Source organism: Orycteropus afer, unplaced genomic scaffold, assembly GCF_000298275.1.
Source record: "Orycteropus afer afer isolate SDZICR_OR568_19922 unplaced genomic scaffold, OryAfe1.0 scaffold00047, whole genome shotgun sequence".
Classification (NCBI taxonomy): Eukaryota; Metazoa; Chordata; class Mammalia; order Tubulidentata; family Orycteropodidae; genus Orycteropus; species Orycteropus afer.
Window position 1 is genome coordinate 15,119,628 of NW_006921634.1, and position 12,868 is coordinate 15,132,495.

At 36.9% G+C, this 12,868-nt stretch overlaps 1 protein-coding gene across 1 annotated transcript in view; it reads left to right on the plus strand.

Annotated features, from left to right (window-relative positions):
• ARHGAP42 (Rho GTPase activating protein 42) overlaps window positions 1-12,868 on the plus strand; it is a 392,107-nt gene that overhangs the window by 292,350 nt on the left and 86,889 nt on the right. Inside the window, exon 5 of the mRNA XM_007938080.1 lies at window positions 12,060-12,161. Within this exon, the coding sequence (XP_007936271.1) occupies window positions 12,060-12,161 (102 nt within the window). The remainder of the gene's footprint in view (window positions 1-12,059; window positions 12,162-12,868) is intronic.

The window sequence follows — 12,868 nt, forward strand, 5'->3', positions numbered from 1 at the left end:
TCTCTTTCTATGAAGAAGATCCTTGTCTCTTTCACCTTTTAGTAGTAGCCCCAGGCATTTCTTGGTCTCGTTACTTGACTTCTAGAGGGATCCTCAGATGATGTCTGTTCTATATGTGATCTTGTTTCTCTATCTGTTCTCTTTTGTAAGACATCAGCTATATAGGGTTAGGAATATTCTACTCTGATATGACTTCATTGGTTTAAATTGATAATGTCTTCCAAGAAAGACCCTATTTCCTCAAACAACATCACATTCACACAGAGGTTAGGATTTCAACCTATTTTGGGGGGAGGAAGAGTACAATTCAATCCATAACACTAATAAATTGTGTTATACTAATTCAAGTTCTAAAATGTTGTACTGTAAATTGTAATTGACTCAAGCAAAATTTAAGCCATAAAATCTGGAGTTTTAGGCTTGTGTTTAGAAAGTGTGATAAAAAGAAACCATCTTGGTAAAATCCAAGTGGAATTGACTATGTATGATGTGTGCCTTTAACCAAATGAAGAAGAAAATGGCATTCATGATGAAGGCTTTATAGGTGCTTCTAGGAAAATCTTGAAATGTCAGGTTTCTAGACAGTACCATACACCCTTCAAATAGAAACATATTTTCTCTCTGTGACCAAACCCACAGGCAGAAGATCCCTTGCTCATTGGTCACATCCTTAATCGTTATTACCTCATGTGTACCAGCATAGTAAGGAGCTCTGGTAGTGTAGTGCCTAAGGCACATGACTACTAACCAGAAGGCCAGTGGTTCAAACCCATTAGCCACTCCTTGGAAGGAAGGTTGGGCAATCTACGTCCGTAGTGATACTACCTTGGAAACCCAAGGAGGGGTCGCTATGAGTCGGGGCCGACTTGACGGCACATAACAACAACAACAATAACCAGCATAGTAAGGCACACTAAAAACAACAACAAAAAAATACCAAACTCACTGCCATCAAGTCAGATCTGACTCATAGCAACCCCTCCTTGGGTTTCCAAAATGGTATCACTAAAGAAGTAGATTGCCCAATCTTCCTTCCAAGGAGTGGCTGGTGGGTTTGAACTGCCAGCCATCTGGTTAGCAGTCTAATGCCTTAGACACTTCACCACCACAAAATTCTTCCCTATTACTAACCTAAATATCTTTGATTCAATCCATTGCCTTCTGTTGTTTTTCCACTGGGATGAAGAACAGGTGGTCACCATGTGACATACTTGTATTTTACAGTCAACTAAAACAACTTGTAGGTTATTTCTTTCACCTTGGACTTGCCTCCTTGTGGTCAAAATATGTTCATCAGAATGCCTGGAATGCTTGAATAATATGATTTCCATGGAGAGTTGTTATGCATCATTTATGAGAAATTACAGAATCCTTACTCAACTTACACTTCCCTTTAGAGAAATATTTAGGGGTGTGTGTATGTGTTTCTTTATGGGATTGAATTAGAGCTTTTGAATGTTTTAAATATCACCATTTTGTTACTTCAAATTAATTTCATTCAGATGTTCCCACTCTGCTTGAAATTAGACTTCATAATATGAAGAGAATATTTGAACTATGGGAAAGAACTAGACAGATAATTCCTATTCTTAACCTTTATATTAAAATCAACTTTATAATTAATTTCCAAAAGCCATTAATAATATACAAACTGAATTAAATTGAGTTATAATTTTCCTTTATTTGGCCACAGTGACTGATCCAGATAGCATCAATAACAATTATGGTGAAGAGAAGCTTAGAATTTTGAATAATTGACAGAAGGGACAGATTGTCGCTGTATTCACTTTAATTAAAATGAATGAAAATGTTTCTGAGAATTTTCAAGTGTAACAATTTTTGTTTCAACTCTTTTAATATAAAAATAAAATTTCCTTGAGGAAGTATCATCTTTGAAGATTTATTTAAATCTGTAAAAATCACAATATCATTTTTTTGTATTGTCTGGTGTGTTAATATTGGGACAAAAGATTAACTCTAATTATGACTAATAATTAATTTTGAGTTTTTTTGACCACAGAACTAAACTTTGAAGAATTACTTTGGCTAACTTTGATAATACTCAAGTAAAGAAACTTTTTCTCAAGCCCAGTGTTATATGCACTTGATGAAACACTTATTTTAGCTTCTTTCTGTTGTTTTTATTTTCACAGAATAGTTGTTTGAAGTCTCAAAATTGGATTAAAATTTCATTAAAGACATTTGTTAACTGTATCTTGAGAAATAATTATTCATCCTGCACATGGGATCGAAGCCCACATTTGTTAACCAATAGTTATTTTGTTTTTTCTTTGATATTCTTTGCAAATATGTAAAAGGATTAAGAATTGTTAAAAGAGTGAAGATTTTGAATTTTAGAATGCTTGTCCTCTCATAAAAATAAAAGGGATTTTTCAGTCATCCAGACTTCTACATTCTTAAGAAGTGTGTAACTGTATTCTGCCAAATAGTCCAGGGTATTTCAGTTTAACAGGGTTAGGTGTAACCAGTCTTCGCTCAGTTGACATAATTATAAACATCGTCTAAACTTTAGTGGAGGAGTTCTGGTAGCATAGTGCCTAAGGCACTTGACTGCTAACCAGAAGGCTGGGAGTTCAAACCCACGAGCCACTCCTCGGAAGGAAGATGGGGCAATCTACTTCCGTAGTGATTCTGCCTCAGAAACCCAAAGAGTGGCCACTATGAGTCGGGTCCGACTCGAAGGCACATAACAACAACAACAGACTATAGGGAGCAAAAGGAATGGTTACGCTGGTAACTTTTAACAAGAGGCAAGTTGATTCTCTGTACTATCCCATTTCACAATTGTACTTGCCATATTTATACAGTATAAAAAACTTCTTGATTATAAAGCAACAGTGATGTGTAATGATTTAAACTCTAAGCAGAACTGAATGCGGAAATTGCTAAGTAGAGTAACTTTTTAAAAGTGCGCTTTTTGTGAATGACAGTTGAGATTTGTACTTAAGTTTCTGGCTTAAAAGTAGCAAAGAGGTAGTACTACCACTCAGCCTTCACTTTTAATTACTGCACAGAGAATTTTCAAGACCTTTGAACAATCTTTGACTTTTTCTCTCCTTTCATTAAGCTTTCCATTGTCCACATCAATTCATGTGAAATTCTGAAATGAGATTTTTGTCCTTGGAGTCAAAACCTCAGGCTAAATTAGACAAAGAAGCAGTTAAAAGATGGCAGGCAGCTCTGGTAGCATAGTGCCTAAGGCATTTCACTGCTAACCAGAAGGGTGGCCGGTTCAAACCCACCAGCCACTCCTCAAAAGTAAGGTTGGGCCATCTCTACCTCGGAAACCCAAGGAGGGGTTGCTATGAGTTGGAGTTGAAAGTAAAAGAGTAGGTACTTCTTAAAATTCCTACCTCTTTATTGTTACTACTAGTAAATAATCTTGTCGCAGACAGGGTTATTGGGGCAGCTCACAGAGCCACTGCTACTCATCCCTGTGGAGGTTTCATCTGTGCCTAACAACAGTTGATATTGAGGACCACCAAAGAAGTAACCATATTTTGATTTAAGTAATCAACTTCTTATTCATACTGTATCATTTCTCCAAATAAAGATTTGAGGATATCATGAATCATAGAAATAGAATGTTTAAGCTGAAATCATTTAATCCAGCTCTCAGAAAAGGTGACCAAGACTTGAGAGTAGTGAATTATCCAGCATAATATAGCCAATTCATGGTAAAATTCAAAGGATAGTTAGGACTCTGTTTGACAGTGTTTATGGAGTTGGATGAATATCATTCATTCATTCAACAGTTACATTTTGAGCCATGTGTAGTAGTACCATATTAGGTCCTGTCAACAAGACCTTGGAAAGATTCCTGCTTTCATGAAGCTTACAGTCTAGTCCAGGTTTTCTCAGCCACTGTTAACATAAATAAAGATATATAAATCTCAATTCTTTCTTTCTTTCTTTCTTTTTCCCTCTCTTCTTTTCTCTTCCTCAGATTGTGGAAATCACAATCACCACCACTTGTCATCAAGTTGATTCTGACTCCTGGTGATCCTGAGTATGTCAGAGTAGACCTGTGCTCCATAGGTTTTTCTCGGCTGATTTTTCAGAAGTAGATCACCAGACTTTTCTTCAGAGGCACCTTGAGTAGACTCGAACTCCCACCCTTTTCAGTATGTCACAGAAATACCTGCCATAATAACCTTTTTCCTGGAACTACCCTCATAAAAACACAACTTTTTTTTTTTTTTAAGTAGTTATCTTAGCAGTTGTCAGAACTAAAATTATTGAAAGGTCAGAGCAGGCAATCATAGGGAATTTTGGAATATAACATGAGACTATTCTCCCCTGTGTAGAATGAAAGGTTGAAGAAAGAAGGGCACCAGATGTTTTAAGAAGTTTTCTAGAAGGTGACCCATAACACTTCTGTTCATATCTCATTGACCAAAATGTAGCCACATGGACACGTTTTCTTGGTAGGAGACTAGGAATTAGACTTTTTATTTTTGGTAGCTGTATGCTCTGATGATGCAATTTAGGTTTTCTATAACTGTGGAAAAGAGCACGGGTGGTGCAATGGTCAAACCTCTTGGCTGCTAACTGAAATAGCAGCTTGAACATAGCAGCAGCTCCATGAGAGAAAGACCTAATGATCTGTTCCCATAAAGATTACAGCCTAGAAAACCCTGTGTGGCAGTTCTGCTCTGTCACATGCAGTCACTATGAGTCAGAATCAACTTAACCGTACCTAACAACAACATTACTGAGGAAAAGAATGCAGTTCTATCAAAAGGGACTTTTGATAAAAACAGTATTTTAAAAAGGATTTCATGATCTTATACTCAGGAGAGGCCAGTTCCTAGAATTGGTTCATGTGACTAATTTTATTTTAATTTTCTTGTTAAAATTAAGCTGTTAAATATTTATGCTGATTTTGAGAAAGATCTCAAAAATGAATCTAGGTTTGGTATTGTGCCCAGTTCATGTCCCCACCAGACCCTTAGGACTTAATAAAGGAAGAACTATGGACTCACGCTACAACTTCTTGTCTCTCCCGCCTGGTAAGGGCCTGATTCAGAGCAGGCCCCACTGCTCCTGCTACAAATGGGATTGCAGCTCTGGGACATTGGCTCAGAGTCTCATTGTCTCCTTCCATCAACCCCTCCCATCATGTCTGGATTCCAGTGGTGTACCACACTGTGGGTCTTGGCCTCTGGCCTTTCCCATAACTGCGGGAGGAGCCAGATGACAGTTTATAATACTGGAGAGCTCCTGCCCTATAGAGTTAAGTTTGTCCAATTCAAGACATTAGGTTGGAACCAACTGGCAGGTGACACTCCTTTCTTCCTTGCTTACCCAATGGACTGTTCTGAGCTGTTAGTTTTGTAAAACCTGCATAGAGATGTGCCGTATTGCCTGAGCAGCTGGCCCTGTTTTCTCATGCTTTGTCCAGGTCAGTAATGATTCCTTCTATTTGCCTTGCTCCCATCCATGTCAAGGAGCCCTTGTCATCCCATCTTTAGCTGCTGACCAAAAAGTGGGAAGTTCAAACAGTAGCTCCATGGGACAAATAGGGAAAGACTTATTGGTCTTACCTGTCTAGACTTCGGCCTAGAAAAGCCTATGGGACAGTTCTGTTCTGTCACATGGGATCACTATCAGTTGAAAATTGGCTTGATGGTACCTAATAACAGTAATAACACTTGTCACACTTCCCTTTTTCTCTCAGTCTTGCTCCCCATGGATTGTACCTCCCTGCCAACCAATTTTTTATAGCAAACTTTGTCTAAGGTTCTGTATTTTAGTAAATTTGAACTATAATAGTTAGTATATTTAAAATAATAGATAAAATGAATTTCTACTTGATATTGCTTTCATCCTAGGAATGGAGTAAAACCAGCTCTTCCATTTTAATCAGATACCCTGCTTGTCATAATTGTTGTTGTTGTTGTTATGTGCCATTGAGTTGGACCCGACTCATAGCGAGCCCTTCTTGGGTTTCCGAGGCAGTATCACTACGGAAGTATATTGCCCCATCTTCCTTCCGAGAAGTGGCTGGTGGATTTGAATCGCCAGCCTTCTAGACAGCAGTCAAGTGCCTTAGGCACTATGCTACCAGAGCTCCTTATATTAGTCATCTTTTATCATCTTTTATCTCTCCTTGTGTGGTCTTCCTTCTATATTATCAGTGCTTTCTTAATTTTGCAGCTCTGTGTCCTCTGTCATGACAGAAAAGGAGAGAAATTTGAATTCTTGGCATGGAGGAAAGCTTCCTATTTGCTTTAATTGTTGTTGTTGTTATGTGCTGTCAAATCGGACGTGACTCATAGCGACCCCTCCTTGGGTTTCTGAGGCAGTAGTTTTAATTAGGAAATCTCTAAATTCATCAAGGGTAATTTGGCAAATGTTCTGCTTGGTGTAAAGTTATATAACAGTTTTAGGCATAATGTCATGTCAGAACCCATCAACTTCTACTCCAAACACTATTAGCTCTCTTCATTCTAGTATACTCTGTCTTTCCGTGGACAGAAAGAAAACTGACAATCAAAAATCATTAGGTTGGAAAAAAAAAAAATCATTAGGTTGGAACGAACTGACAGGTGACACTCCTTTCTTCCTTGCTTACCCAATGGACTGTTCTGAGGTGTTGGTTTTGTAAACCTGCATAGAGATGTGCCATATTGCCTGAGCAATGGGCCCTGTATTCTCATGCTTTGTCCAGGTCAGTAATGATTACTGTTTAACAGCATTCTTTCTTTCCTGTGGTCTAAGGTAGCATTACAAAAATGCCAGAACCTCCTCTGCTTTCTACTTTTCTTTTTGACCCCTTTCAACTTTTTATCTTCTCTCTCCCTTTTATCCTTCCCCAGGTCTTTTTACTGGGAGTAAAATGAAGTGCTGATAGTTTTCATTTTTTTTTAATTGTGGTAAAAATATATATAGCAAAACCTTTAGCGATTTAACAGTCTTAATATGTACAATTCAGTGACATTGACTCTTCACACGCTTATTGCCCTTTGGAGTTATCTTGTGTGCATTGTACCTTCATATCCTTCACATAGTTTTCTGTCTATTTGCTGCTGCTTCTTATAGGAGCTCCTTATAAATGCAAATATGAATTATTTAGTTCTTATGAATCTTATCACCTTATGGTAGTGGTATGGAGAAAGAGGGAGATGGCATGAATTATGCTGGGTTGAATTATGCCTTCCAATCAACCAGAAAGGGAGCCTCTTTGGAATGTCTGTATTTCAGCAGAGTATGTGGTAGCAGGAGGGGATAATTGGTGGGCCATAGGCTGGAGAGGCCTGATAGTGTAGTGCCTAAGGCACTTGACTGCTAACCAGAAGGCTGGCAGTTCAAACCCACCAGCCACTCCTCAGGAGGAAGATTGGGCAATCTACTTATGTAGTGATACTGCCTCGGAAACCCAAGGAGGGATCGCTATGAGTTGAGTCCAACTCCATGGCATATAACAACAATAACAACAGGCTGGGGAGGTTAGAATTATTTTGTGAAATCAACCCACAGGGAAGGATATTGATGAGCAAGCTACAATGAGATTCTCCAAAAAAACTGGGTCTCTGGATACCAGGAATTCCTTAGGCCTCAGGAAATCCCTAAGCAGCATGTATCAAATGCCCAACCAATTGACCCTCTGGAAGGGGTGATGCCAGCCTGAGGTGCCCATTGTAAACAGGTGGTGAATCCATCATGAGAGGAAGATATTCAACCAGGGTGGTGGTTTGGGCTACATCTTACATCTAGTTCTGTTGTTTCAGTGCCTGTCACTATGCCAATTTTTAAGAATTTCCCCACAGTTTTGAAATAGAAATTTAGCTATTAGTGTATACTGTTTTCCATAGCTATTTGTTGAAGAACTTTTTGAAATACCCAAGTAGTGCTTGCATAAAGAATGGTTATACTAATATGATGATATAAATAGTTTCATGAGAAGTTCTGCAGTATCCTGTGTGGCAATTATAACATTGAAACTGTTTAAAAATATAATGCAAAAATTCTAAGTATATATTCCATATTTTAAAAGAAATGCAAAGCTTACTTATTCACTTGTTCAATTTTTTTAAGATTTATAGCATAGTAATGTTAGAAGAAAGATCAAAATAAATGTTGTTTAAACATGCTTTGTAGTAGTCTTTTATAGAAAAAAAATTGTGAATAGATAACATTTTTGAGAATTTCTTCCTAGTTATGATTTTCTAAATATTGTAGTAGAGACTCTTTCTCGTCTTTGGTACCCTCTTGTGGTCAGTGGAGGCATTGTTCAGTTTGGCCTTATTTTGAACAAGTGTGCATTTTAATTTCTTTTTTTTTTTTTATCTGCTTGATATACTTGAACAGCAATTTCAAGAATAAAGTTAACACTTGGAGTGGGAGCTGTAATGGTTTTCCTCACTGCAGTATGTACCATGAAGGTGTTTTCCTCACTGGAGTATGTACTATGAAGGTGTGGCAGGCCTAAGAAGCTAATCCTGGAAGCTAGGTGATAGAGAATGTGATCACCATGCTCAGTGTGAATGCATTGTAGTTTCAAAACAAACTGATTGTAGACTGGGAACATCCTTACCTCTCTTGTCAGCTGTCATAGGATTTGGGGACTAATTTGCATTTTTTGATGATTTATTTTATACAGTTGGGCTCTGCCTGCTTCTTTCTCTCTCTCTCTCTGTCAATCTGTCTTTGTCCTCAAAGGTGTGTAACTACAACTAGTACCATACTGAACAAGTACTACTGTAATGTGCCGTGTATCTTGTATGACATTCCCTTTCTACCTCATTCCTCTGCTTATTTCCATAATTATGATTATATCAATTTGAGTTTATTTTAATTGATTAATTCAAATGCATTTACTATGGATTTTCAGGGGGGAAATAAATTATAACATGTAGTCTCCCTTTTGAATCATGCCATGACAATAGGAAGACAGTGATCAGTCACAGCATTTAGTACAGATTCATAAATTATTATTTTCCTTCCCTCAGGATTGGTTTCAAAAAAATTCTTAGCTTCATGTAAGTAACAGAAGAGAAAAGAGATATGGTATTAAGTTACTGAGGCCAATTAAGCTTAAACTTCTACCAGCAGTTGTTATGTTGTCGTTATGTGCTGTCCAGTAAGACCTGAATCATAGCAACCCCTCCTTGGGTTTCTGAGACGGTATCACTATGGAAGTAAATTTCCCAACCTTCCTTCCGAGGAGCGGCTGGTGGGTTTGAACCGCTAGCCTTCTGGTTCGCAGTCAAGTGCCTTAGGCACTACGCTACCAGAGCTCCTCTATCAGCAGTAAATCATGGGAAATGTGAGTTTAAAGTAGAAGTGCCTATTATTTTCTAGAACATGCTTCCCTAGATTATAGTTATCCTTCATGTGGTCTAGTCTTTTAGCTCAGTTCTTTAATTTAATGCTAGAACTGAGTGTGTTTTTGTTGTCCACATTAGTAGAACCTTTGAGTAGATGTTTTTGCTGGCTTGCTGGTGTGAAGGACCAGAGTTTGAATAAAAGTCCAGGAAGTGCTTCTGGGAATGATTTTTGTATTGCCAAAAATGCTGATGTATTGGCACTGAATTAACATTTCCAAAAATGCCATCAAACACTAACTGAAAACAAAGTTATGTGTGTAATCACCACAGCTGTGTTCTTTCTTCTTCTTAAACCAGTTTCTTCTTCTGTGCACAGTGAGAAATGTTAAACCTCTGTTGTAAGATGAAAGGGAGTGAGTTTTATGTACTGCTCAGTAATGCAGCTGGTTGTCCCTAAGTGTTCATGTACTATTGTGTTTGAGTTAAGGCCAGTTTTGCAGAATTATCCCTTGTACCATGGATATTGGTTTGTCGAACAAATATATTCTTTGAGGGCTGTGGTGCCAGTGTTATAAGAGGAAGAATTTCATTTGTTCATTAAATATTTATTGAGCACTCACTAGGTATTGAATTTTAAGGAGAATGAGTATATACATAAATTTCTCTGCCACAGTGTTGAGCATAAACACCATAAAAGACCTTTCAATAAAGCTACATGAGTCCTCAGAAGGGAGAGAGTTGATGGTAGGTGCTTGTGAATGAAGTCTGTTTGGTCTGGATGCTAAAAACAGATGCAATTTGAATGCTTATAATCCCCCACTGACATAAGTGGAAGTTGGAGGAAACAAGCATTTTTATCAGAGGGAACAACATAGAGAGAGCAGGGGTGGGGTGGGGGAAGTGTGAATCCTTAACTCAAAAGAAGCTGGTGAGAAAGACTTAAGGAAAAGTAAGTTTGGCTAATCAGTGGTAGACATGAATTTCCAGATTCAACCGTAAAATCCACTGAGCAAGGTCCACCCGACTTCGGTAGTGGAGGAGACAAACTCCTCCCATTCTGAATCTTGAGCTTCTGTTGGCTTTTGTGTCTGTTCGTCCACGTTTTGTTATGGGAGTTCCTTCCTCAGCAGCTCTGTTCCGGACAGGAATGCTATGCTCATTTTCCAGTTGTTTCTCCTTAGTAGGACCATGTTTTCTCCTTGGATAATAAAAGGCCTTTGAGGATTTTGACATTTTTCCCCTTATTCACAGATGTAATACTTTAATGTACAAATGTACCAGTATATTTTAAATGGTCTAAAAGTGACTTGAGCTCTTAAAGAAAAATCTGACTTGCTCTCCCCATTCAATTTATTCATACCAGTTCAGTTTCTGAAATTCCATATATGGAACTAGATCATGATGTATTCCTGAAAGTATAATTGATAGTTCAGAGTGTCAGTGGATCAAAATAGCATTACTTGGATATATTAATAGGAATCTGACGACCTCAAAATACTAGGAAAGACCTTCTAGGCAAGGGGTTGTCACTTCCTTCATTCATTTTGTCCTTCCTTCACTTCTTCCTTCCCTCTTTTTCATCTATCCATCCACTATCCACTATCTATGTATCTATCTATAATTTTTAAGCATTTAGGCATGTAATGAAGTAAAGCAGTATGCATACTAATTATAGAGCTTGTTTAAAATAAGAATGTGTAAATCTCTGGAGGGGGGAAGATAGAATTCTACATTTTTGAACCAGCTTATAAAGACTTGACTCTGAGACTGGGACTTCAGAGTTTACACTTTCTAAAATCACTGAAACAAAGGGAGGGCGTAGTAATTCTTTGACCAATGAAATTTACAACTGTAGTTATCTAGTATTTGTTTTATGTGGACTCATAAAAAGAAAAGGCATACCTGATGGATAAAATATTTATACTTGGAGAGGAATATATGCCCAGGCATGCTCTGTTCCTTTCAGTATTTTGTTCCGTTTGAATTTCTGTAGAAACATGCCATAGAATGAAAGGTAAAGTTATCCCTTGCCTCTCCTCACCCTCACTAAAACTCCAGCCTGTTTACAGCTACCTCGCCCTCTCCAAAATGCCATCATTTTAGTCATAAACAAAGGTCACCTATTAGAGTTATAACTAATACAAATATTGATAATTATTTTGATTTTTTTATTTTGAATTGTCCTAATCAATTTTAGCATTTAGAAGTCTGTTTTCCTCCCTATCAAGAACAAGTTGTTTGAAATAGTATGGTCTTTATGTAACTGGAAAATAATGATTCCTTGACAAAGAGTCTATATGAGTGGGTCTCTGAACTAGCTGTATGTTAACTCATCTGAATTACCAAAATGCATTTTAAAAGACGCTTTCTCTTGGTCCCATCCCAGACTTGCTAGATCAAATCCCTTTGTTGGGAATCACTTATAAAGCTCTCCAAGGGATTCTGCTATAGCCAGTGTGGCTGTTCCCATATTACAGTTACATGTGCTTCAAAGGAGAAAGACCATCATTTATATAGACATGTGTTTTTTTTTCCCCAAAAAAGATGGAAAGGTTCTTCGAGAGCAGAACACATATTCAAATGACTTTTGTTTCACGTCCTCCTTCCTACTCTATAAAGGCTTTGTACATAGTTGGAACTCAATCTTTATTAAATACTTTTAAAGATCTTTTGTGGGATGATGAAAATCAAGGTTTTCTTGATGCTCTGGTATGAACCTTGTATTATTATTATTATTATCATTATTATTGTTAACTTGTTCCCTAGGATGGAAAGAAGAAATTTGACAAGGAGAGTGAAAAATACTATTCTATTCTTGACAAGCATTTAAATTTATCTGCAAAGAAAAAGGAGTCTCATTTGCAGGAGGTAAGCTTTTCCTTTAAAATGTGGAAAAGGCATTAGCATTAAGCCATGTGAAGTCAAAATTTCCATAAAAAGTGGTGTCTCAGAATCTGCTACTCTTTAATAAAATAATGAGAATAACAATAGATAATTTAATTGAGCATTTATTACAGCCAGTCACTGTGCTAAGTGCTTTACATACATTATAACATTTAATACTTACAATTCCAAGTGAAGGATTAGTATTTCCTTCAAGCATGAGAAAGGATGAAGCAAAAGTTTTAGCAAGACTTTTATCTTATTTTTTTTATGTCAGATATATTTTAAATGACAAAAACCTATCAAATTTATGTTATGGCCTTTCTATTATTTTAAATTAAAAATATCTCTGATATTTTTGTAAAGCTTTACTTAAGCATTAGAAACAAAAATATTACACATTTTAAAATGTTAATTATTTTACATAAATTTTCTTTTACAAAACTGATCAGAAATATTTTAATAATGTGTACTTCTAAGGAGTCCTTTTTTTTCTCTTTTATCTAAAATTCTATTCTTCCCATTGGTTGTGTTATAACTATAGTAAAATTGCACTTAAAGTAAAAAGCACTTATGTTTAGCTTCATAGAGATACAGATGATTACATGTAGAAATATTTATTTAAAAAAAAAAAAAAAATCACTACCATCAAGTCGATCCCAACCCATAGTGACCCATCCTTGAGTTTGAGG